General features: G+C 39.1%; 1 protein-coding gene across 1 annotated transcript in view; it reads left to right on the top strand.

The window, feature by feature from the left end:
* The first annotated feature begins 439 nt into the window (after nucleotides 1-439).
* The window catches only part of DNAH6 (dynein axonemal heavy chain 6), a 241,862-nt gene continuing 219,594 nt past the window's right edge, over nucleotides 440-22,707 (top strand). The window contains exons 1-4 of the mRNA XM_045193849.3: nucleotides 440-549; nucleotides 1,866-2,098; nucleotides 6,223-6,393; nucleotides 9,990-10,246. Of these exons, the coding sequence (XP_045049784.2) occupies nucleotides 1,874-2,098; nucleotides 6,223-6,393; nucleotides 9,990-10,246 (653 nt within the window). The 5' untranslated portion in view covers nucleotides 440-549; nucleotides 1,866-1,873. The remainder of the gene's footprint in view (nucleotides 550-1,865; nucleotides 2,099-6,222; nucleotides 6,394-9,989; nucleotides 10,247-22,707) is intronic.

The raw sequence follows: 22,707 nt of genomic DNA, 5'->3' as shown, positions 1-22,707 counted from the left end.
AGATTCAGGATTCTTCTAATCAGAGTAGGTTAGGTTAAAGCGAACGTCAAGTCAGTGTTGAGCTTCTGGAAGAGGACAAGGAGAAAAGATTCTTGCAGGAGGAGGGTGGGACAAGGGATGCGGGCGGTTGATCGGCGAAGGAACACGGCTGGTAATTCAATTAGAATTACCAGCATATCAAATATTTTCCCTTAGATGGTCTGCTCTCCTGCCTGCCAGCCCAGCAGCGCTCAGTTCCCAGCGCGGACGAGGAGGAGACAACGGAGGAGACGCGGATGGAGTGCGGCCTCTCCACCAACCAGCGACGTAGGAAATGTTTCAGAGACACTGATTGGCTCGACTGTCCGACCGCTCCTAAACCCTGATCCACAGTCTGCTACGGTGTTGCCAGGGCGGGAAGTGTGCACAGGCGCAGTGCGCTTCCGTGGAGGCCCGCTGGCTGCTAGGCAACGGGAAACATTCCCGCTACATCCACTTTTCTACTCCCGTCCCTGGCCTTCTCTCTCTGTAGACCCTAGGCGGCTGTGGTGACTGCCTTAGGCTGACTTGGTAAGTCTTGAGGAATCATATTGGGGCTGGGCTCTGACTTCTAGACCAAAGATAGCGTGGCTTTCAGATCACTGAAGGAAAGACTTAGACGGGCAGAGAGAGTTAATGGCAAGAGTCAATTTCACTGATTCCCTCCTGCCTGCATATCATTTTAGAGGGGGTGGAAAGTGAGGAACAGAGATAGCAAAGACTTGTCCGAGATTGCACACTGAGTGGGCAGATCTGGACCTGTGCTTTTCAACATGTCGCTGGTCTGAACTGAGGTGTGCAACACTTTTGGCCAGAGTTCCTTGTATTTCTGGCAGTAAAGCATGTCAGTAAAAGAAGGCAATAAAGTTCTTAACCTTAACACAGGAGAGGTGGAATCACATTCCACAGAGGCTGCACTCAATCGTGGGCCGCGGGGCAAAGGGCTTTGGGCAGTAACACGTAATCAGGTCCCATGAGCCATTACCGGATTCTACCATGACGTCTTCTTCCATAACCCGCATCTTGCCTTCAGTGGAGCTGCCATCTCCATCTTGACTGGATTTAGTGCTACCGATCTGCTTCCTTTTTGCACCATATTTTCATTGGCCAGTGCAGATCTAGACTAAAAGCTAGTCCAGCTGACCCCTGGTTGAAGACTTCAAGTACTGTAATACCATTTTTGGAGAGAAGTATCTCTGTCCACCTGGTGGGTTGGGATTGTGAGTGGTAATGAGGATGCAATTCCACTACAAAATGCTCAGTTCTAGTGTTCAAGGACCTTGCTATTCAATGTGTATGAATCAGAACCTTCATTTTAACAAGCTCCTTGACTTACTCTCATGCGCATAAAGGTTCCAGAAGCACTGTTTTAGAATTAGCCCTCAATTCTGCTTTACCTTTGTTCGGCTTCTTCATGAGCACCTAGGCCCTGTCTCTCAGATTGTTTGTATTAGAATTACCAGCATATCAAATATTTTTGCATGTTTTGCATATCAAATGTGAGAAACATTGATCTCAATGCTAATTGCCTTTCTCTTCAACCTTCCATTCTAGACCATTTGGTCCCCAACTCAGTGGCATCAGTATCACCCCAGAGCTTGTTAGAAATGCAAATACTTTTTTTTTTGGCCCAGCTACAGGGCTCCTTGAAGGCTTGATACAGTTCCTAATTTTTATTCCTGTGATTCAAGTCCTCAGTTTGGGAAGAATGGGGTAACTTTGATGGGTTTTCTTTGGGGTTGAGAAAATTCACCTCTCATTAGCTCTTACGTCCCCTCCACTAGCCTCACTCCCCCAGTCCTGTTATTCTACCTTTCATGTGTCTTTTCCTGATCCTACACTTACAGGAGAGAGGATGGCTCTTCACACCTCAGAAACTGACTTTGACCTAAAAAGTATTGAAGAGCAGGTGGAAAATCCTATGCTTACAAGACTGAATAGTATAAAAGGAAAGGGAAGACTAAGTGTTGTAACACCCACAGAAAATGCAGCTGATACACAATTCCTGGTGTTTAGACAACCCACAAAAGCCCAGGAAAGGACAAGAAAACGACAGCAGCCTGTAAAACTAGAGCCTCTGGTAAGTTCAAAAAACCAACATGTTACCCACTTTTGGCTACAGAGGAAGTTACAAAATTGTTTTGGGGGGATGGAGTATTTCTAGACTCTTAACAAAAAGAAATGAAAACCTAAAAGTTAAAACTTGTTTATGACGTTGTAAATGCAGTTACGTATTTAAAAAATACTGAGTTCTAGCAGTTTGAGGTAGAAGGATATGGTGGTGAACAAAATTGCTAGTGGATAAATCTCTAGGATTACATACAACACAATACTTAACTATGTAGGTTGAAAGGCTCTTTCGGATATTAGGATACCATTTAATACTGGGAACTTTAGTACAAGTTATATATATATATTGTGGGTTCAGTTCCAGACCACTGCTATAAACTGAATATTGCAATAAAGTGAGTCACACAAAGTTTTTACTTTACCAGTACAAATAAAAGTTATGTTTACATGATCCTGTTGTCTATTAAGTGTGCAATAGTATTATGTCTAAAAACAACATACATACCTTAATTAAAAAATACCGAGCCTGTGGGAAAAACACCCTTGCTCACTGTGGGGTTGCCCCAGACTTCTAATGCGTAGAAAGGGTGTTATCTGCAAAGCACAATAAATCAAAGCACAGTAAAATGAAGTATACCTGTAGTAGTAATATAGTTTTATTATGTTTAAATGCTTCATGTCCTAAATAATTTTGTGCATGTCTGAAAACAATTTTAAGAGTGCCTTTATTTCCTTTGGATAACTATAAATCCATGTAAAATTGGAAGTGCATAAAGTAAAATGGAAATTCTCACTTCCACACTCAGACATTACTGTTGTTGGAGGTTGCCCTTCAGGCTGCTTTATAGTTTATTCAAATATATATGTATATATGTGAGTGTCTATAGAAACATTTGTAGCCTTAAAGTAAGATTATGCAGTATATGCTGATCTTCAAGGTGCTCTTATCACTTAACTATGTAGAAATTTTCCAATGCGTGCACTCAGAGGTGTCTTTTGCAACAGCTGCACTGTATCTGGTTGCATGGATGTGCCATAACACGGTACCCATCAGTTCATCTACTGATGGGAGTTCAGGTTATTTCCTTTTTATTTGTTGTTATTGTTTTGCTCTTTCAGACAATGCTGCAGTGAGTAACCTTTCCTTTGTACCTATAAAGATGGATTCCTAGAAGTGGCATTTTTATGTCATAAATAAAATATGTATGTTTTTTAAGTTTGAAAAATATTGCCCAATTGCACTCTAAGATTAACCAGCTTACCTTCCTACCTACAGTGTATGAAAGGGCCTGTTTACCCACATCTTTGCCAAACCTTATCCGACCTGGTTTTTAAATTTTTGCTAGACTAATAGGTTAAAATGGCATCATATTGTTGTACTTTTCATCTTATTAATAAAGTATATTTTTATTTATTCATTGGCATGTTGTTACTTATTTTGTGGATTCTGTTCATAAATAACCTTTGTCCACTTTAGATTGTTTGCCTTTTCCTATCAGTTTTTGAGGCTTAAAAAATATATATATTATGCCCTGGCATGTGTGGCTTAGTGGATCGAGTGCTGGCCTGCAAACCTGCCGGCTGACTTTCCTGGGCTGCAGTCCAGGTGCCCAGTTGGGGACATTCCAGAGGCAACCATGTGTCTCTCACACATTGACGTTTCTCCCTCCCTTCCCCGTCTCTAAGAAAATAAATAAATAAAATCTTTAAAAATATATATATAAATAAATAATATATATAATGGATAATAACTCTTATTTCATTGTTTCTCAAACTGGAGTATTGATTCATTTGGAAGGAAAATGTTCTTGAAGACCCATAGTGCTGATTTGTTATTTTTATTATAATGTTACTTTGTGTAAAAACATTAACTTAGGAATTAATTCAAATTTTAATAAACACAATAATATCTTAAAAAGAAAACTGTATAACCAATACTGCCACATGATCTACAATTCCTCTTCTGAGAATTTAACTGAAAAATACAAAAATACTAATTTGTAAAGATATATGTACTCCTGTGTTCATTGCAGCATTATTTATAATATCCAAGACATAAAAACAACCTAAGGTGGTGAATGATTGGATAAAGAAGGTGTGAGAATATATGTCGATATATCTAATGGTATAATACTCAGCCATTAAAATTTTGAATTTTTTATCAGAAAAATTACTTATCATTAGGGTTCTTTCTGGGATTTTTTCTTGTTCTTTCATTTGGAACATATTCCTTTGTTTCCTCATTTTCTTTGACTTTCTGTGTTTGTTTTTATGAATGAAACAAAACAGCTACCTCTACCTTGAAGAAGTAGACTTTTGTGAGAGTGACCTGTGTATAGACTGCATGTGCTAGGTAGCTTTGGCAGCCCTGCTGGAGCCTAGGTGGGCCCATGCAGTGCCAGGGGTATCTGGCAGGGTGGCTAGCCAAAGCTGGGGCAGGCATGACTGAATTGGCCAGGGCATGCAGCTCTGGGGGCCTTCAGATAGACCAGCTGGCCAGGTCTGGAACAGGCATGAGGAAGGTTGGCCTAGGCCCCAGGGCTTCAGGGGCACCGTGTGAGGCCAGCTAGCTGAGACTGGACTGGTCACTGGATGAGGTGGCCCAGAGGATGGTGTGGCAGCCTTGCAGTCTGTACCAAGGGCTTGGACTAAGTTCCCACCCATGCTATGTGGGTTGAGGGGGAACATAAGCAATGGCACTTGCTGGCTCCTCCAGTTCTGGAGAGTTCCTGCAGTTCCCTACCCATTTGGCAGGCGTCTTGGGGTTAGTAAAAAGTTTTTGTTTTTTCATGTATAATATAGGTGCACTTTAAAACATTGTTTTATTGCTGTGCCCAGGGCAGGTGAGTCTGCACATGGGTTCGTCAGTGATATCCCTCCCTACTGCAGGTCGCCCCATGGGGGGTAAGCTCTCCATGGTTACTGCATCTCTCTCCTGCCCTGCTCTATGTGGCCCATCTCTCATTTGATGTGCAGAGGCTGTTCAATCACCCTCAGTTGTTTTTCAGAAGGAGTTGCTATATATGTAGGTGTATATTATTCTGTGTGTTTCTGGGAGGTGACATCTCATCAGGGTTTCATTTCCATCATGGACCCCCACCTCCTTCTTTTTTTTTAAGACTTTATTTATTCATTTCTAGAGAGAGGGGAAGGGAAAGAGAAAGAGAGGGAGAGAAACATTGATGTGTGAGAGAATCGATCGAGCAGTTGCCTCTTGCATACCCCCAACCAGGGACCTGCCCTGCAACCCAGGCATGTACTCTGACCGGAAATCGAACTGATGACCTTTCAGTTCACAGGCCAGCACCCAGTCCACTGAGCCATGGCAGCCAGGGCCCCCTTCCCCCTTCTCAACCTGTGATTCTGGTGTGTATTCTTTTTCCACATTGTTGTATAGGTGAGATCTTTCCTCCCACTCTCATAACTGTAGCCCACCTAGTCTTGTCTTTTCTTCAGTGAGTGACTCAGGAGGGATTTTTATCCAAAACCAAATGTAAACTTAACAGCTGTTTGCTATACTTCCTCTCAAGCTTTTTTCTTCCTCACTCCCTGATATGAGATTAGCTATCATGTTAAAATCATAATGCTTGGAAACTTAAAGTCAGTATAGTGAATTTTTTAATTTAGTTTTTATGTTAAATGATAAGTTTTTACTATCTTAATTTGAAATTAGATTGGCCTAAGATAATGCCACCATGGTGGGGTTTTTGGTTCTGTTTTGTTTTGTTTGTCTTTCAATCACTTATGGCTAACAGAAGCGATTAATGACATTTGGATAGGGTGGGAGGGTTGTACGCTTCTTCCTACAGTAGCTGTCACAGTGAATGGTGGGGATTTGTAACGGGTAATTAGTGGGTCTATGACTCATGCTCCTGAGCCACTTCTGTTAGAACAAGAATAATTTGTTGGTATTTAAAATACAGAATTAATGGAAGCCAACCAGAAAAGTCTAGTCAAGCAATAGTCTATTGACAGGCAATGGTGGGAGCAGCTACAATGACTGTGATTCGTCTAGGAAATTAGTCCCCAGAGGAAACCAATTTCCAATGGAGCTATCCCTGTCCAAAGGTAGTGAAGAATAAGACAAGTTCACATTAATATTAAAAAGACTAACATGTCTGTTTATTCCCAAAGCCAGTGCTGAGAGTCTACCAAGATCATAAGAGGCCAGAATATATACACGAACAGAATCGATCTCAGCTGATCACTTCTGGAATCATAAAACCACCAGGAAGCATTGAAGGAAGTTCTAGCAAATTGCCTGTTCAGCTTCTTCAGCATACAGATGCTTTGAAAAAAAAACAGGTATACTATTTAAAGTCCTTAATTGGTCATTATTATTTAATTTTAGTTGCTAAAGTGCTTTCAGTGCATAAGAATAGTGGCAAAATCCTTTTCTATCAGGTTGTATAAAGGATGTGGGAAGTATAATATTTCTTAGTTCTTCCTATTTAAGAAAAATTTGGGCGGTAGAGGAAAACCGTAAAGGAAACTCTCAGCGTCTGTGCGGTGTCTCCTGACCTTCTCTTGCGTGTTAAAGGAACACATAGTAGTGTTTTAACTTTTATGAAATTTTCATCATTATTCCCAAAAAGCATGGTCTTAGAAGATCTTGGTAAAAGGCAGTGAAGTAGAAACTGAGCTAGATACAAAACTTCTGTAACGGGTGAGAGCTGTCGACTGGTGAAGTCGCCTTGCAAGCAACAAGTGGGTAAGCTCTGGGGAGAAATCACCAGAGTATTGCTTTATAGAAATACTTGTGGACAATTAAGGAAAGAAACAGAAACGGGTGGGAGAAAGTGTGGAGGATACATGCAATAAAAATACCAACAGAGTCAAGATCTCTCTGAGCTTTTTATTGAGAGGGTCCTTCCACATTTGTTAAGCGTTTCAATGCTAATGGTCTTTCAGGCATTGGACTAGAGTGCTGGAAATAAAGAGTTGGGGACAAGCTCTGTCCTCAAGGATTTCAGAACCTGGAGGCCGGCACATGGACAGGTGAACACTCAAAGTGTGATAAGAGCTCTCATTGGTTATTTAATGTATAAAATTATGGAGAACTGAATAGAAGGAATACTTACAGCTAATGTCCAGGGGTATGGTCGGTGCATAAATAGCTACCCCAGGGAATTGCACTAAGCTTTGAGGAATGAGTGGAAAGTTATTGAGGCAGATAAGGTGGGAGAGTTGGGGACTTAAGAAGCCAGATGGAAGGAGGCTCACTGTGGGTTTGGGTGAGACTGTACTGACAGAATGATATCACATGGTTGCATAAAATCGTACAGCTTCAGTTGATTTGGTTTCTGTGAAGTAGAAAGAGAGAATGAACTATCTTAAATAGGGTCAGGAAAGATAGGTTTGCCTATAAATGAATTCATTTAGTATAAAGTGGACTTCGAGAGTTTGCACTGAAAGAACAAGAGAGAAATTGTATGGTAACTAGCATGAAGGGAGAAAGCTGGAAAGAAATGTTAGGTGTGGCTTATACTTGATTGAGTCTGTAACTAAGGGAGGAATTAAGTATAGAGTTAGAGGTTGAAGGGAAATGTGGAAGAAAAGGGATGCGCCATAAAAGAATAAGGGAATTCACTTTAGAAGAGGGTCACTTGGTGTGGGGGAATTGATTTCTGAGAATGAGTTTAGAATGGAAGGGCAACAACACAGATTTCCTGAGGGAGGGAAGCAAGGAAAGGAAGGAAGGAAGGAAGGAAGGAAGGAAGGAAGGAAGGAAGGAAGGAAGGAAGGAAGGAAGGAAAAGGAAAAGTTGGAGGCTTTGCTTCTGGTTATTAAGGAAGATAGACTTATCAGACTAGACTGGGCATCCGTCACAGAGGATGTTCTACATCTTATGAATAAATGCTTCCTTTATTCTATCCTCCCACCCCTGAAAAATCTGAATTTATGTGACTACTTAAATGGAATCACATCTTCCCATTGAGTTATATACAGGTATACCTCGTTTTATTGCCCTTGGCTTTACTGTGCTTCACAGGTATTGCATTTTTTTTTAAGATTTTATTTATTTTTTAGAGAGAGGGGAAGGGAGGGAGAGATAGAGAGAGAGAAATATTAATGTAAGAGAGAAACACTGATCAGTTGCCTCTTTCACTTGCCCCAACTGGGGACCAGGCCTGCAACCCAGACATGTGCCCTGACCGGGAATCGAACCAGTAACCATTCACTTTGTAAGATGATGCCCAACCAAGTCAGCCACGCTGCCCAGGGCTGGGTATAGCATTTTTTACAAATGGAAGGCAAGACCCTTCACCAGCAAAAGGACTATATTTTGATTTATTACAATAAGCACTTTATTATGGTGGTCTGGAACTGACAGCACAGTATCTTTCAGGTATGCCTGTAATTAGAAATTGTGCCCAGACAAAAATGTGTAGGCCTGTTATTGAAGAAATCTTTCATTTAGTATGCAGCAAAACTTTTTTAAAGGAAATAATGACACAAATAAATGCATTTTTCTTTAAATATTAATACTATAGTCTCATCAAATATTAAAGTTGACTATTGCCCTTTTGAAACAGTGGAACAAGCAACATGTATTTTCTCTAAGTTTGGGTATCTGGTTGTTTATTCGTTTACATAATAAAACAGTGCCGCTGCTGCAATCCCTGGCCAATAAGTGAAAAAAGAACTTTTCATCTTTTGACTTGAAAAATGTGTTTCCTTCACTCTGGGCTTTCCAGAATACTCCTCTCAAACTTCTATTCAACATGGTGTATTTAATTAAAGACAGGGAATAATGATCCCTGTAAATACAAACTTTCTGGGGAAGTTGCTCCACAGAGCCTATGATAATAAATCTCTTATAACAACAGCAGCCTCTATTAGCTATGTTAATGGGCAATAAAAAGATCGTATATGTATTTACATTAATTATTCAACAAAGCAGGTCTGCAATGGTGATTCTCTATGCTAAAGCCAGTTACCTTTGTACTGTCGGAGAGACAAGGTGGTGACTATTGGAATTGAGTGTCAAATTTCATCAAACGTGGTTATCAACCTCCTCCATTGGAGGAGAGGATGTGGGTGAGGCTGCCCCAAAGTTTGCTGCAGAGGAACAAAGGAGTGTGAGTGGCACTGAGAGTGCAGACTGTGCAACTCAGGGGAAAGTGCAAAGCTCAAGGGTGGGAGCGTGGTATGCACTTAGCCTTCAAGCTCCACATGTAGTTCATGAGACAGCAGCATCTGCACCCCTTGGGAGCAGGTTAGCAATGCAGAACCTCATCCCAGACTGACTGACAGAAACTGCATTTAACATGACATCCAGCTAATTCACATACACACTGAATGTGAGAAGCAATGGTCTCCAGAACCGGTAATTATGAGGTTATTACATAATGATTCCCACTACTCAATGTAACTACCCCTCACATTCACAAAAAGTTAGTTTATTATGATATATGATTGTAGCTGTATAAGTGTTCGGTCGTTTGAAAGCATGAGGTGATCGGACAAGGTGAGGAAGTTGAGGGGAGAGGCCGCAGCGAGGGTAAATGCAGAGCCTCCGAGCAGGGAGAGTGGTGGGCTCCCATGAACACCAGAAGGCTGGTAGTGTTTTGATGTAATGAACACTGAGTTACAGAGAGGAAAAGACAAGAGGAGCTGATGCTGGGCTGCTTTGTGGAAAGGGAATGGATATCTGGTTAGGGAGTACTGGGAAGTACTATCACTGCATGACGATTGTTTGAAAATTTTCAGGTCCAAAATGCTTGCCTTTGAGACTGGAATCTCAGGCAGTATAATAATTGGTCCCTGAGGTTAATATTTTGTCACTTGTTTGTGGCTTTTTTGGGGCAAATACTCATTTTTTCCTGTGTCTATGAGTTTGTTTGTTTGTTTGTTTATTTTAATCCCTCTCCCTTTTTGGCTTTATTTACATCCACCAGCCCTCTGCTGAGATATTCTCCCCCTCTCCTCCCAAACTGCCACGGACCATCAGCACTGGAAGAAGAGGTCTCCACAGGACGAGTTCCTCAACTTACCCTAAGTACATTTTCCAGGACCGGGAAGAAGTTGTTAAAGCCAACATTCGTAATCCCTTGCAAATCATTAAAATACTACATGAAAATGAACATATTGGATTTCTTTATATGATTCCTGCAGTGCCCAGGTCCTCCATTGAATATGATACATATAATCTGAAGTAAGTTCTGTTTTATGAACAATTTATTAACATTAGAAATTACACATAAGATCATAATGTTACTATAACTGATTTGGTATTAATGATAAATATGATAAAGTATAATTTTGGTTATCATCTAATGATAAATGAATCTTTTTCACAGCAATTTTATTTATTTTTTCTTTATTTATAGACATCTATTTATGAAGCACTGGTGTGTTTCTCTGTTTATATTAGGTAATGCCATCTATTTTAATCAGTATTACAAACATATTTTTGTTATTTGGGGATTATTGAGAAAAGAGGATGGCGATGCATAAAAAGTAGATGATGCATTATTTGTTTTACATGTAATTTTAACTGACAGCAATTGTTGAAATAGTCTTTCCTTGAAGGTGGCAATAGTTTAACTTTGCCACCAAATTCTTTGAACTACCTTCCCCATTCTCTGGTGTACAGGAAGCTAAAAGGACTTTCTAGGGATTCCCTTGTTCTCCCTTACACTACTTATTGAGTCAGGTAACACTAAGGACAGCCTCCTGCTGGGAACAAATGAGGAGAAGAAAAACATTTCAATTGAAATGATAGATGTATTGTAAATCCAAAAGAGCCTAACAGGAGAGAAATAATTTGTAGAGAGATGCTTATGAAAATCCAGTTATTCAGGAGAATGTATTGTGTACCTACCTACTCTATAGCTGGGACTATTCTAAGTGCTAACGCATATTAGTGAAACATCTAGATTAAAACCTCATGGAGCTTACATTGTAGCAGAGGCAGACAACAATTAATATGATACCTGAGAAAATTATATGGAATGCTAGGAGGCGATAAGTGTTACATAAAAAACAGTAGAGAACAGGGGATTGGGAGTTCCGGGGAAGAGGCTGTGACGGATGGTCAGGATGGGCCTCATTGAGAAGCTGGCATTTGAACAAGCACTTGAAGGAGAAGATAGAATGGTGGTCACGGTGGTCGGGAGGGGAGAGTAGAGCATTCCAGACAGCAGCAAAGGGAACACAATATCCCAAGGTAGAGCATGCCTGGCATGTTCACGAAGTGGAGAGGAGGCTGGTGTGACTAGTGGAGTGAATGAGAGCTAGGGAACAGATCATGCAAGGCCTTCCCGTCATTGTAAGAACATTAGCTTTTACTCTGAAGAAAATGTAGAACCATGGAGAGACTTCAAGCAGAGAAGTATTAAGATCTTGAAAAGGACCACTCTGGCTCCTATGTAGAGAACATAGACTTTTAAGGAGCAAGAGTTAAAACAGGAAGACCAATCACAAGGGCTGTAATTGTTTAGGTGAGAGATGGACCAGGGGGTAGTGCTAGAGGCAGAGAGAAGTAGGTTAATTCTGGAAATACTTGGAAGGGCAAGCCACAGGATGTTTTTATGAAGCGTATTCAAGGTGCACAATCCGAGAGGAGTCCAGGATGGCTTTGATGACCCACTTCCCTGAGCAAGAGAAAGGGAAGAGTTGCTGTTAAATGACACACAGAAGACTGGGCGGGATAGATTCATCAGGGAGAGGAGACTTTTGGGTTTGGACATACTCATTTTCAGATGCCAAAGACAGAGAAGAAATGAGGTGGTAGGTGAAAGGAATATTGGGGTCCAAGTGAGGGTTTTTTTTAAGATGAGAGAAATAGCTTTTTTTAATATGGGAAATTAACATATAATGGAATTGAAAGCCCTTCGATGTAAGAAAATGCTGTTGTACACTTAATAGGCTACAGTATAGTGTAAACATCAGTTCCATGCAGCGAGAAACTAAAAATTCGTATGACTCCCTTTGTTGCAATATTCATTTTATTGCATTGGTCTGAAGCCAAACCTGCAATATCTCTGAGGTGTGCCTGTGTCGAAGGTGAGACTGAAAACTGTGCTTTTGTCTAATTGGAAAATTGATTGTATTTCTAGACTAATGAGCACTTCCACTCGGGGAATTGAGTTGATGTTTTATATTTGGACTGACAGTAATGATGCGTGATAGTAATATTGGGTTGGCCAAAAGGTCCATTTAGTTTTTTCTGTAAAATAAAAGACATGTTTTCATTTTCACCAATAACTTTATCAATTTGGATATTTTGAGTATGTTAGATATCTTCCGTGCAGTATAACGCTGACTGTTCTCTATTAATGTCTCGATTTGATTGCTATCAACTTCAACTGGTCTACCTGACTGTGTGGCATCATCCAGTGAGAATTCTCCAGCACAAAACTTCGCAAACTGCTTTTGACACATTCCATCAGGCACAGCACCTTCTCCATACACTTCACAAATATTTTTTTTCATTTCAGTTTCATTTTACCTGTCTTGAAATAATAAAACATAATACAGCAAATATGTTGCTTATTTTCTTCCATCTTCAATACTAAAATGGCTACACAAAGATTCACCAATTTTGATTTTTTTTTTTGAAAAAATGCATGCTGAAATGACAGCTGTCACAATACAATCTAACAAAATTGTTTCAAATGAAGTTAAAGACAACTAAGTGCTACTAGAGCCATCTTATGGGGAAAAAAACAAATGAACTTTTTGGCCAGCCCAACGTCCCAGGTCTCATTTAAGAAGATAGTGGTGAAATCACAATTTGTTACCATGTTTTAGAGTTGATGTTAAATTTTCCTCTCTAGCCTGAACTCCAAATATTAGAAACCTTATAAATAAAAACAATGATTTGGATGCTACATAGCAACAGCTAAATTGGAAGTTAAAAGTGGTAAATACTGGGTCAACGAGATGAGGACACGTTACACAAAACTCCTTTTAAAAGTAGTGATAAAATATAATGTCTTCACATCCTTTTTAAGTGTAGTAAAATACATTAAGTGTGAAGTTTCACAATATTTATATCTACCACAGTCCTTTTAAATGAGAAAATAGTTCCATTTATCAAGTTTATTCAAAAGAATTAATTTAGTGATACGTATTAGGCATTTCAATCTTGTGAAGAATTAACTTCAGGGAGATAACTAAAAGTGTTGGAATGTCAGCCTAGTAAATGTACAACTATATGCTGAAGATTTTCTTGCCCATCAAGGGAGCATAATGTTGACTCTGGTCAGGCCTGGGGCAAGTAAGGAGAAACTAAGCAAAGGATCAGGAGCTAGAGAGATCACAAGCAGCATCGAGCACAGAGAATAAGACTGGTCAAGACAAAATACTTCTATGTTTTTGGGACTTAGACCTTGAACAAGAGAGATTGTAATTGAGGGCCAGCCATGCGGTATAAGGGAAGGCTGCAGGCTAGACACTTGGGTTGTGTACCCACTCTGTGAGAAGACATCAAAGCAAATCATAGCACTTTACATGTCATAAGGGATGATGATTTATTGGTGTTCACATTCTAGGCAAAGTATTATAAATCATTGAATCCTTACAATAATACTATAAGAGAGATATAATTATTATCTCTATTTTACAGGTGATGCACAAAATGGTTAAGTAACTTGCCCTAGATTGTACAGTAAGAAAGAAAACAACCTGGCTTTTGAAGCTATGTTCTTCATTTCTATGCTCCACTCCCTGTCAGAATGAAAGCGGTGGTGTTCATGAGACTCCCATGAGACAGAGAGCTCGCTATCAAAGAATGCCCTTACTACCCACCAAAAGTGTGGGGGGTGGGGAGCCATGAAAGCATTTTCCATAATCTCCAGACCTAGTATTACAATCTCTTTCTGATTAAGAAAATAAGTTATATCATAGTACTGCAGAGGCACCTATGGAAAAATATTCTCAGAGAGAAAATAAGTTATAGGATAAACACAGTGATGAAACAGATTAGAAATGAGGCAGTATAATTAGAATTATCTCAAACTTGGAGTTGCGAACCACAGTAATATTCTTGTTCTTTTGCCTACATATCTTATTTGTGTGGAAATGTTATCAATGAATCAGCAGTGCCAAGCAAAGTATATCAACACCCCACCAAAATATATCTACCATACCCAGAAGAGGGTTTGTACTTTTTAAGGCATGTGTAAGAACAAAATATGAAACCAAGTTATGTTTTTATATCATTGTTTAATCAAAAAGTTTGGAGTACAAAAACATGCAATTAATATCTAGTGTCAAAATGATGTACTATTACAGAGTTGTAATTTTAGCAGCCTATGTAGATTTTCAAATTCTATTTGGAACCAGAAAGGCAAAGGAAACCAATCAATAATATTGGTAGATCACCATGTGAGATGACAAAGATTACCATAATCCAAGACATTATTAAAGGATTATTACACAAATCAAGTCTTATCGCAGATCAGTGAATGTAGATGCTACTGTCTGCTAGATAACACTATTTAGAATCCCTGAAGTGAAATGTTTAGAAGAATTTTGTTCTGAGGAGGAACATAAAAATTCTACAGGGGATGAGATATTAAAGGCAAGTGAGTTATTATGGAAATACTCCTTAAAAGTGTGTATTCTATCTAGAGTTTATTCGGACAATCCTGAGGTTCAAATAATACATTGTTTTATTCACAAAAAAACTCCAACATGTAAATATTTCTCTGCAGTTATGAATTTTGCAGTAAGCCATATTATCAAAATTGACTCTAATAAATTCAAACCACCACATAAGTTTCTGTGTTTAGCTTTCTACGAGGCAATACGAGAGGAGCACCATGTTTTTGTTGTCCAGACTTGCCTGAGTGCATTGGTGACTAAAGAATTTTGTCAAGAATTGGAAAATATTTTTGCAAATGATTCAATTTTGCAGATTTAGCAAAGGATAGTCATTGGCTTCACAACTGCGTTACTTAACTGACATTTGAGCACCTTAATGAACTTAAGAAAAATTACAAGAGCTTCCCGAAATTATACTCAAACATACTCAGTGCAGCTAAACCCAGGAGGAAGAGCACAACTGTGGATGTGTGAACCTTCTCTCTGCCCACCATGCCCCCACCCATCATGGCATAGTCTGTTAGAAACAGCTGGGTCAACTCAGACAGAGCAGTAGTGCCATGGCTTCTGGCTACAGAAGGGTGTCACCAGAAAGGGTGTACCGGCCAGAAAAACCATAACCTACCACTTCCAACCCATGGGAGTGGTGAGCCAAGGCTGAAGTGACCAAGCAGTGAAGGGGGTCCACCTTCACGGGTTACACAAGGCGTTCTCCACAGACAAGGCAACACCACCCCACAGAGATCCTGGAAGCCCCAGCAGGGCAGCTACTTGCACTTCAGTGTCACCTACTGGAAAACGAGAGAGAATTCTACTTATCTTTCTAAACAGTGAAATAGTGAATATTTTTAAAAAGTAGACTTCACTACCACAAATGCCCAAGCAGAGAAATAACCCAGCAAGCACAATGAATAACCAAAGCAATAAGGTAATTCAGAAAGCAAGTGTAAAAATCTCCAGAAAATAAACTTAATGACATTGAAGAATGTGATTTAAAGGACAGAGAATTCATGACTGCAGTTCTGAAAAAAACTCAGTGCGATAACAAAATACTCAGAAAAGTACAACTCAAAAGACCTATGTACCCCAATGTTCACGGCAGCATTTACAATAGCCAAGTGCTGCAAACAGCCTAAGTGCCCATCAGTAAATGAGTGTATCAAAAAACTGCTACATTTACACAATGGAATACTACTCGGCAGAAAGAAAGAAGGAACTCTCCTACCCTTCATGACAGCATGAATGGAACTGGAAAGCATTATGCTAAGTGAAATAAGCCAGATGGTAAAAGACAAATACCATATGATCTCACCTATATGTGGCACCTAAGCAACAAAACAAACAAGCAAACAAAATACAAACAGAGACACTGAAATAAAGAACAAACTGACAGTTACCAGAGGTGAGGGAGGAGGGGGATAATGAGAAGGAAAGGGGGAAGGATCATCAGGGAACATACATAAAGGACACATGGACAAAGCCAAAGGGGATAGGATCAAGGGTGGGAGGCAGGGAGGGATGGGGCAGGTGGCAGAGGAGTGATGGGGGGAAATGGAAACAACAGTACTTGAACAACAATAAAAAATAAAAATAAAAACAGGTTATATCCCTCCCCCCAAAAAAAGAACTAAAGAGAGAAACTCACAAAAAAGAAACAACTATAATTGGAGACCAAAACACCTCATTGAAAATAATGGATAGATCATCCACACAGAAAATTAATAAGAAAATACTGACTTTAAATGACACATTTAACCAAATGGACTTTACCAATATTTACAGAGCTTTTCATTGCAGAGTGCCAGAATATACATTATTGTCTAGTATACATGGAACATTCTCAAGGATAGATCATATGTTGGGACACAGAGCTAGCCTCAGCTAATTTAAGAAGACTGAAATCATACCAAGCATATTTTCCAACCACAGTGCTTTGACATTGGAAATCTACTGCAAAAAGAAAGCAGGAAAAATCACAAACGTGGAGATTACTACTAAACAACACACTACTAAACAATGACTGGGTTGAAGAAGAAATAAAAGAAGAGAGCAAGAGATACACAGAGACAAATGAGAATGACAATATGACATCAAAATTTGGGGGATACAGCAAAAGTGGTAATAAGAGGTAAGTTTTATCATTACAGCCTACCTCAAGAAACAAGAAAATCCCAAGGAAACAGCCTAATAGTTCACCTTAAAGAACTAGAAAAAGAATAACAATTGAAGCACAAAGTCAGCAGAAGGAAGAAAGTACAAATTAGAGCATAATTAAATGAAATAGAGAACAAAAAGACAATAAAAAATTAAGCAACAAAGAGCTGGTTTTTTGAAAAGATTAATAAAGTTGACAAACCTCTGGCTAGACCAAGGGAAAAAATGATAAAAGACTCAAACTAAATCAGAAATGAAAGAGAAGTTACAAAAGACACCAAAGAAATACAAAGGACTGAACAAGAATGTGATGAAAGACTATACACCACCAAATCCACTATATTAGAGTTTCAACCTCCCTAGATGGAATCATGAAGAACTGGAAAATCTAAGGAGACCAATCAACAGTAATGAAATTGAAACAATCATCAAAAATCTCCCCAAAAGTAGAAGTTCAAGACCAGATATTTTTACTAGTAAATTCTACCAAATATTCAAAGAAGATTTAATACCTATTCTTCTCAAACTCTTCCAAAAAAATTAAAGAGGAGGCAACACTTTGTAATTCATTTTATGAAGCCAACTTTACCATGATACCAAAATCTGGAGAGGAAAACATAAAAAAAAGAAAATGATAGATATTTCTGATTAATGTAGATGCAAAATTTCTAAACAAAATACTGGAAAATCTAATACAACAATACATTAAAAAATAATATATCGGCCCTGGCTGGTGTGGCTCAGTGGATTGAACACTGGCCTGGGAACCAGAGAGTTGTTGGTTCCATTCCCAGTCAGGGCACATGCCTGGGTTGCAGGCCAGATCCCCAGTAGGGGGTGCATAAGAGGCAACCACACATTGATGTTTCTCTCCTTCTCTTTCTCTCTTCCTGTCCCTCTCTCTAAAAATAAATAAATAAAATCTTTAAAAAAATAATATATCACAGCCAAGTGGGGTTCATTCCAGGGGTACGAGGATGGTTCAACAGAAACAAATGGATCAATGTGGTACACCATATGAAGAAAATAAAAGATAAAGTCATATGATCACATCACAAGTTGCAGAAAAGCATTTGACAGGATACAACATCCATTTATGACTAAAACTCTCAATAAAATGGGTATAGGAGAAAAATACTTCAGCATACTAAAGTCCAAAAATGCCAGACCCTCAGCTAATATCATACTCAATGTTGAAAAACTGAAAGCTTTTTCCTAAGGTCAGGAACAACACAAGGATGCCCACTCTCACCGCTGTTATTCATCACAGTACTGGAAGTTCTAGTCAAAGCAATCAGACAAGAGAAAGAAATTAAAAAATCAACAAACAAGAGCTGGCGAGTTTGTGGAAAAAAGGGAACCCTAGTACACTGTTGGTAGGATTGCAGACTGTTGCAGCCACTGTGGAAAATAGTATGGAATTTCCTCAGAAAACTAAAAATGGAACTGCCTTTTGACCCGGCAATTCCACTGCTGGGATTATACCCTAAGAATCCTGAAATATCTATTCAGAAGAACCTATGCACCCCAATGTTCATAGCAGCATTATTTACAATAGCCAAGTACTGAAAACAGCCTAAGTGCCCATCAGTAGATGAATGGATAAAAAAGCTGTGGTACATTTACACAATGGACTAGTACAAGGCCCATAAAATAGAGATCTTACCTTTTGTGACAGCATGAATGGACCTGGAGATTATTATGCTAAATGAAATAAACCAGTCAGGGAAAAATAAATACCATATGATCTCATTTATATGTGGAATCTAATGAGCAAAATAAACTGATGAACAAAATAGAAACAGAAGCATGGACACATGGAACAGACTGACAGCTGTCAGGGAGGGGAGGACTGGATGACAGAAAGTGAAGGGATTAGTCAAGGAACATAGTGCATAACTCATAGATACAGACAACAGTGGGAAGGCCAGAGGGAAGGAGGCGGGGGGCTGGGTGGAGGCAAGCAAAGAGGGGCGAAATGGGGACATCTGTAATAGTGTCAACAAAAAATAAAGAAAAAAAGAATAAGAAAAACCATTAACAAAATAAAAAGATAACAGAACAGGAGAAGATTTGCAAACAATACCTTTGATAAGGGTCTAATATTAAAAATTTATAAAGAACTCAAATAACAACAAAAAACAATTCATTTAAAAATGTTATTATTATTAAATTATGGTTGTCCCAATTTTCCCCCATTACTCTCCTCTGCCCCACCCATCCCCCTGCTCTCACAGTCAATCCCCACCTTATTGTTCATGCCCATGGGCCGTTTATACTTGTTCTTTAACGAGGCCCTTCCCCTTCTTAATAAACAGGCAGAGGACCTGAACTGACATTTCTCTTAAGAAGACATACAAATAGCCAACAAATATATAAAAGGACGCTCAATTTCAGTTGCTATAAGGGAAATACAAACCAAAACCACAATGAAATACCACCTTATACCTGTTAACATGGCTATTATCAGCAAGACAAGAAATAACAAATGTTGGAGAGGTTGTGGAGAGAAAGGAACCCTCATGCACTGCTGGTGGGAATGTAAAGTGGTGCAGTCACTATGGAAAATAGTATGAAGGTTCCTCAAAAAATTAAGAATAGAGCTACCATGTAACCCAGCAATCCCTCTTCTGAGTATCTAACCCCTAAAATTTGAAAAACATTTATTCATAAAGATACATGTACCCCTATACTTATTACAGCATTATTTATGGTGGCCAAGATTGCAAAGTACTTAAGTGTGCTCCAATGGATGATTGAATAAAGAAGATTTGACACATATATACAATGGAATATTACTCGGCCATAAGAAAAGATGGAGTATTGCCACTTGCGACAATACGGATGGACCTTGAGAATGTGATGCTAAGTGAATTAACTCAGACAGGAAAAAACAAGATTTCACTCATAGTGGAATACAAAACAGAAAACAACAAATAAAGCCAACAAAAACTCATAGACATAGCCAACAGTATATGGTTAGCAGAGGGGAAGGGGGTTGGGGGATTGAAGAAGATAAAGGGGCCAAATACATGGTGACGGAAGGGGGTTAGGCTTTGGGGGGTGAACACAATGCAATGTACAGATGATGTATTATAGAATTACACACTTGACACTATTATAATCTTACTAACCAATGTCACCCCAATAAATTTAATTAAAAAGGTACTCTCTATACTTAAGATGAGGAAATTGAGGTAGAGTTATATGAAGAATTTTGCTATTTGATATTGTTTTGTGATTTGCAGATATGAAACTCAGAATCATATGTGATATTCCCATCTTTAATTCTATGACTTAATTTTCTCTGCAATGTCAATTTTAAAGATATTAGAATGTAATGGATAAGCTAGGATGTATGGCAGAGTACACCCACCACCACCCCCCAAAAAACCCCAAAAGCATCTTTATAGTCCTTAGAAAGCCAAGAAAGAGGACACAGCATCTCCTCTACCTCACTGTTTCCCGGTGTACATTTCCAGGAACATTAGATCTAAGTGATATTAATAGTTAGGTGGTATAAAACAATTTCTGTGATTATGTAAATTTGAAAAACATGAAATTAAACCACTGGTTCTCGACCTGGAAGAGCCTTTCCCTCAGGATACATGTGGAGATGTCTGAAGACATTTTTGGTTATAATTGGAGAGGATGGTGCTACTATTATCAAGAGGGAAAATACACAGGACAGCCTCACACAACAGAGAATTACCTGGACCAAAATGTCAGTAGTGCTAGGATTAAGACACCATGAGTTAAATAATGCTAATTACACATTTCTGTCCTGTATAACCAAGGAAACCTTCCTTTTGAGATATCTGCTATAATTAGGATTCTGTGAAAAATAATTATGTGACTTGGGGTGGTAGAACCATATAAACATCTACACTAGGCTTGGGCCATATTACTTTTTAAGTAATCAAGTTGCTTCTCAGATAGTTCCTAAGTCTGTTATGTCTGGGGCTATGACAATTTAATAGGTATGGCTTAATTTCATATAAAAACTTGAAGAACCTAGAGCCATGGTTCTCTGCCTTAGCCGCTAATTAGAATTATCTAGGCCCTACTCCAAGAGATTTAATTGGTTTGTGGTGGAGCCTAACCAACAGTATTTCTTTAAAACACACCCAGTGATACTAACATTCAATCAGCTTAGCACACCACACACCTAGAGCAGCAGTAGGTCCGGAGTACAGCCTAGGAGTTTGCACTTCCCACGTGCTGCTGTTTCAAGGCCCATACCTTGAGAACCGTGGGCCCTAGAGCACTCTCTTATCGAAGACACTTGGAAGATTCTTCTTAGCTATGCCTTTGTCTAATTTTCTAGGTAAAAAGTAGTTTCTTGTTAGGTATTTTACCATTTCTGGTTAATCATATGAGAAGCAAAGCAAGCCATTCCTCTTCTCTGGTTTAGGTCAGATCTAAACCATCATCAAACAGATAGAGTTTATAAATGTGAAGTCAGGAAATGGCTAATGTCTTTGCAGGCACTTTCTTACTTACCTTCATCCAATAAATATGTTGAAATCATAACAAAGTTATATAATAATGAAAACAAGAGAACTTAGATTTGCATAGAGCCATGTGAGCTTATCTAATTTATCCTGCTACCTTAGAGCAAGTAAGGAATTACTCTCTCACTGTAGAAATCAGAAAGAGATGGAAAGAGAGAACAGGGTGAACAAAGGCATGTGTGTGTTCAAACACAGCCTAAGATGGATATGATAAAGAAACCAGCCTGACTAAACAGGAAGATTTGTGTGCACAGGGAAGAAACTGGTATGAGACAGGAGAGGAGTCCCACAAACACCGGGCAGAATGATTTGGACTTAATGATACAAGCAACAGGAGGCTATTCGAAGTTCTTGAGCAGAAAGGTCTCATGACAGAAATCATGTTTCTGCAATGTTAGTCTTGGAAGACTGGTTTAAAGAGCAACAGAAGCATTTTCAGTCACTGTGAGGTACAACAGAGCTGCTATTTCAAATAACAAATCACATTGAGATCTTATTGTTTTGGAAAATCGAATTAATTCCAGGTGGAGAAATAATTTTTTAGAACCTTACTAAATGTACTTTGAGTTATATCCAAAATGAACAGAAACAGGACAATTTATGACCTACCTCAAGGTCCATGCAATTCTCTCTCTACAAATGATTCTCTCAAATGAGACACACATGCTTTTAAAAATGAGTAGAAGTCTTGGAGCCTAAGTTACATTTCAGATGAACAGAGGCAGTTTGCAGGGGATCCAACCTTTTGGCATCTCTGGGCTATGCTGGAAGAATGAGTTGTCTTGGGTCACACATTAAATACACAAACACTAATGAAAACTGATGAGCAAAAAAAGGGTTTTAAGTACATTTACGACTTTGTGTTGGGCCACAGTCGTAGCCATCCTGGGCTGCATGCAGCCCACAAGCCATGGTGTGGACACCTCTGTTCTAGAGCAAAATACTTTTGAAAAGGGACTCCTTGATTCTATGTTGAACAGCAGGAAAATAGGACTGTCACTTTTCCAGTAAAGCATACTTAAATTTTATTCAAGACATTCATCTCAGTCTGATTAGTTAACGATCCAAGGATCTGTTTAATTGATAGGATCATAAAGCCATCTTCTTTACCAGTAAAGTAGGAACTTTATAGCACAGAACTTGAACAAACCAAGTTCTCTTTTTAGGTGTTAAAGAAAGCATATTTTTTCCTGATTATCTCCTCAAAGAAAGACCTGGACGGAACAAATATCCAAAGCAACTATCCAGGAGGCAGCTGAAGTTTGAGGCTGAATCCTGAATGCCAAGAAAGACTGAATAAGTCAGTCAGAAGCGTAGGAGTGGTGGGTCAGTTCCTGAAATGGCTAAGCCCTCTGAGATGGAGTGTGCGGAGCGAAGCAAAGATGTCCAAGGAATA

The sequence above is a fragment of the Desmodus rotundus genome, chromosome 5 (genome assembly GCF_022682495.2).
Source record: "Desmodus rotundus isolate HL8 chromosome 5, HLdesRot8A.1, whole genome shotgun sequence".
Lineage (NCBI taxonomy): Eukaryota > Metazoa > Chordata > Mammalia > Chiroptera > Phyllostomidae > Desmodus > Desmodus rotundus.
Note: the sequence above shows the minus strand (reverse complement) of the source record. Positions and strands in the feature narration are given on the sequence as shown.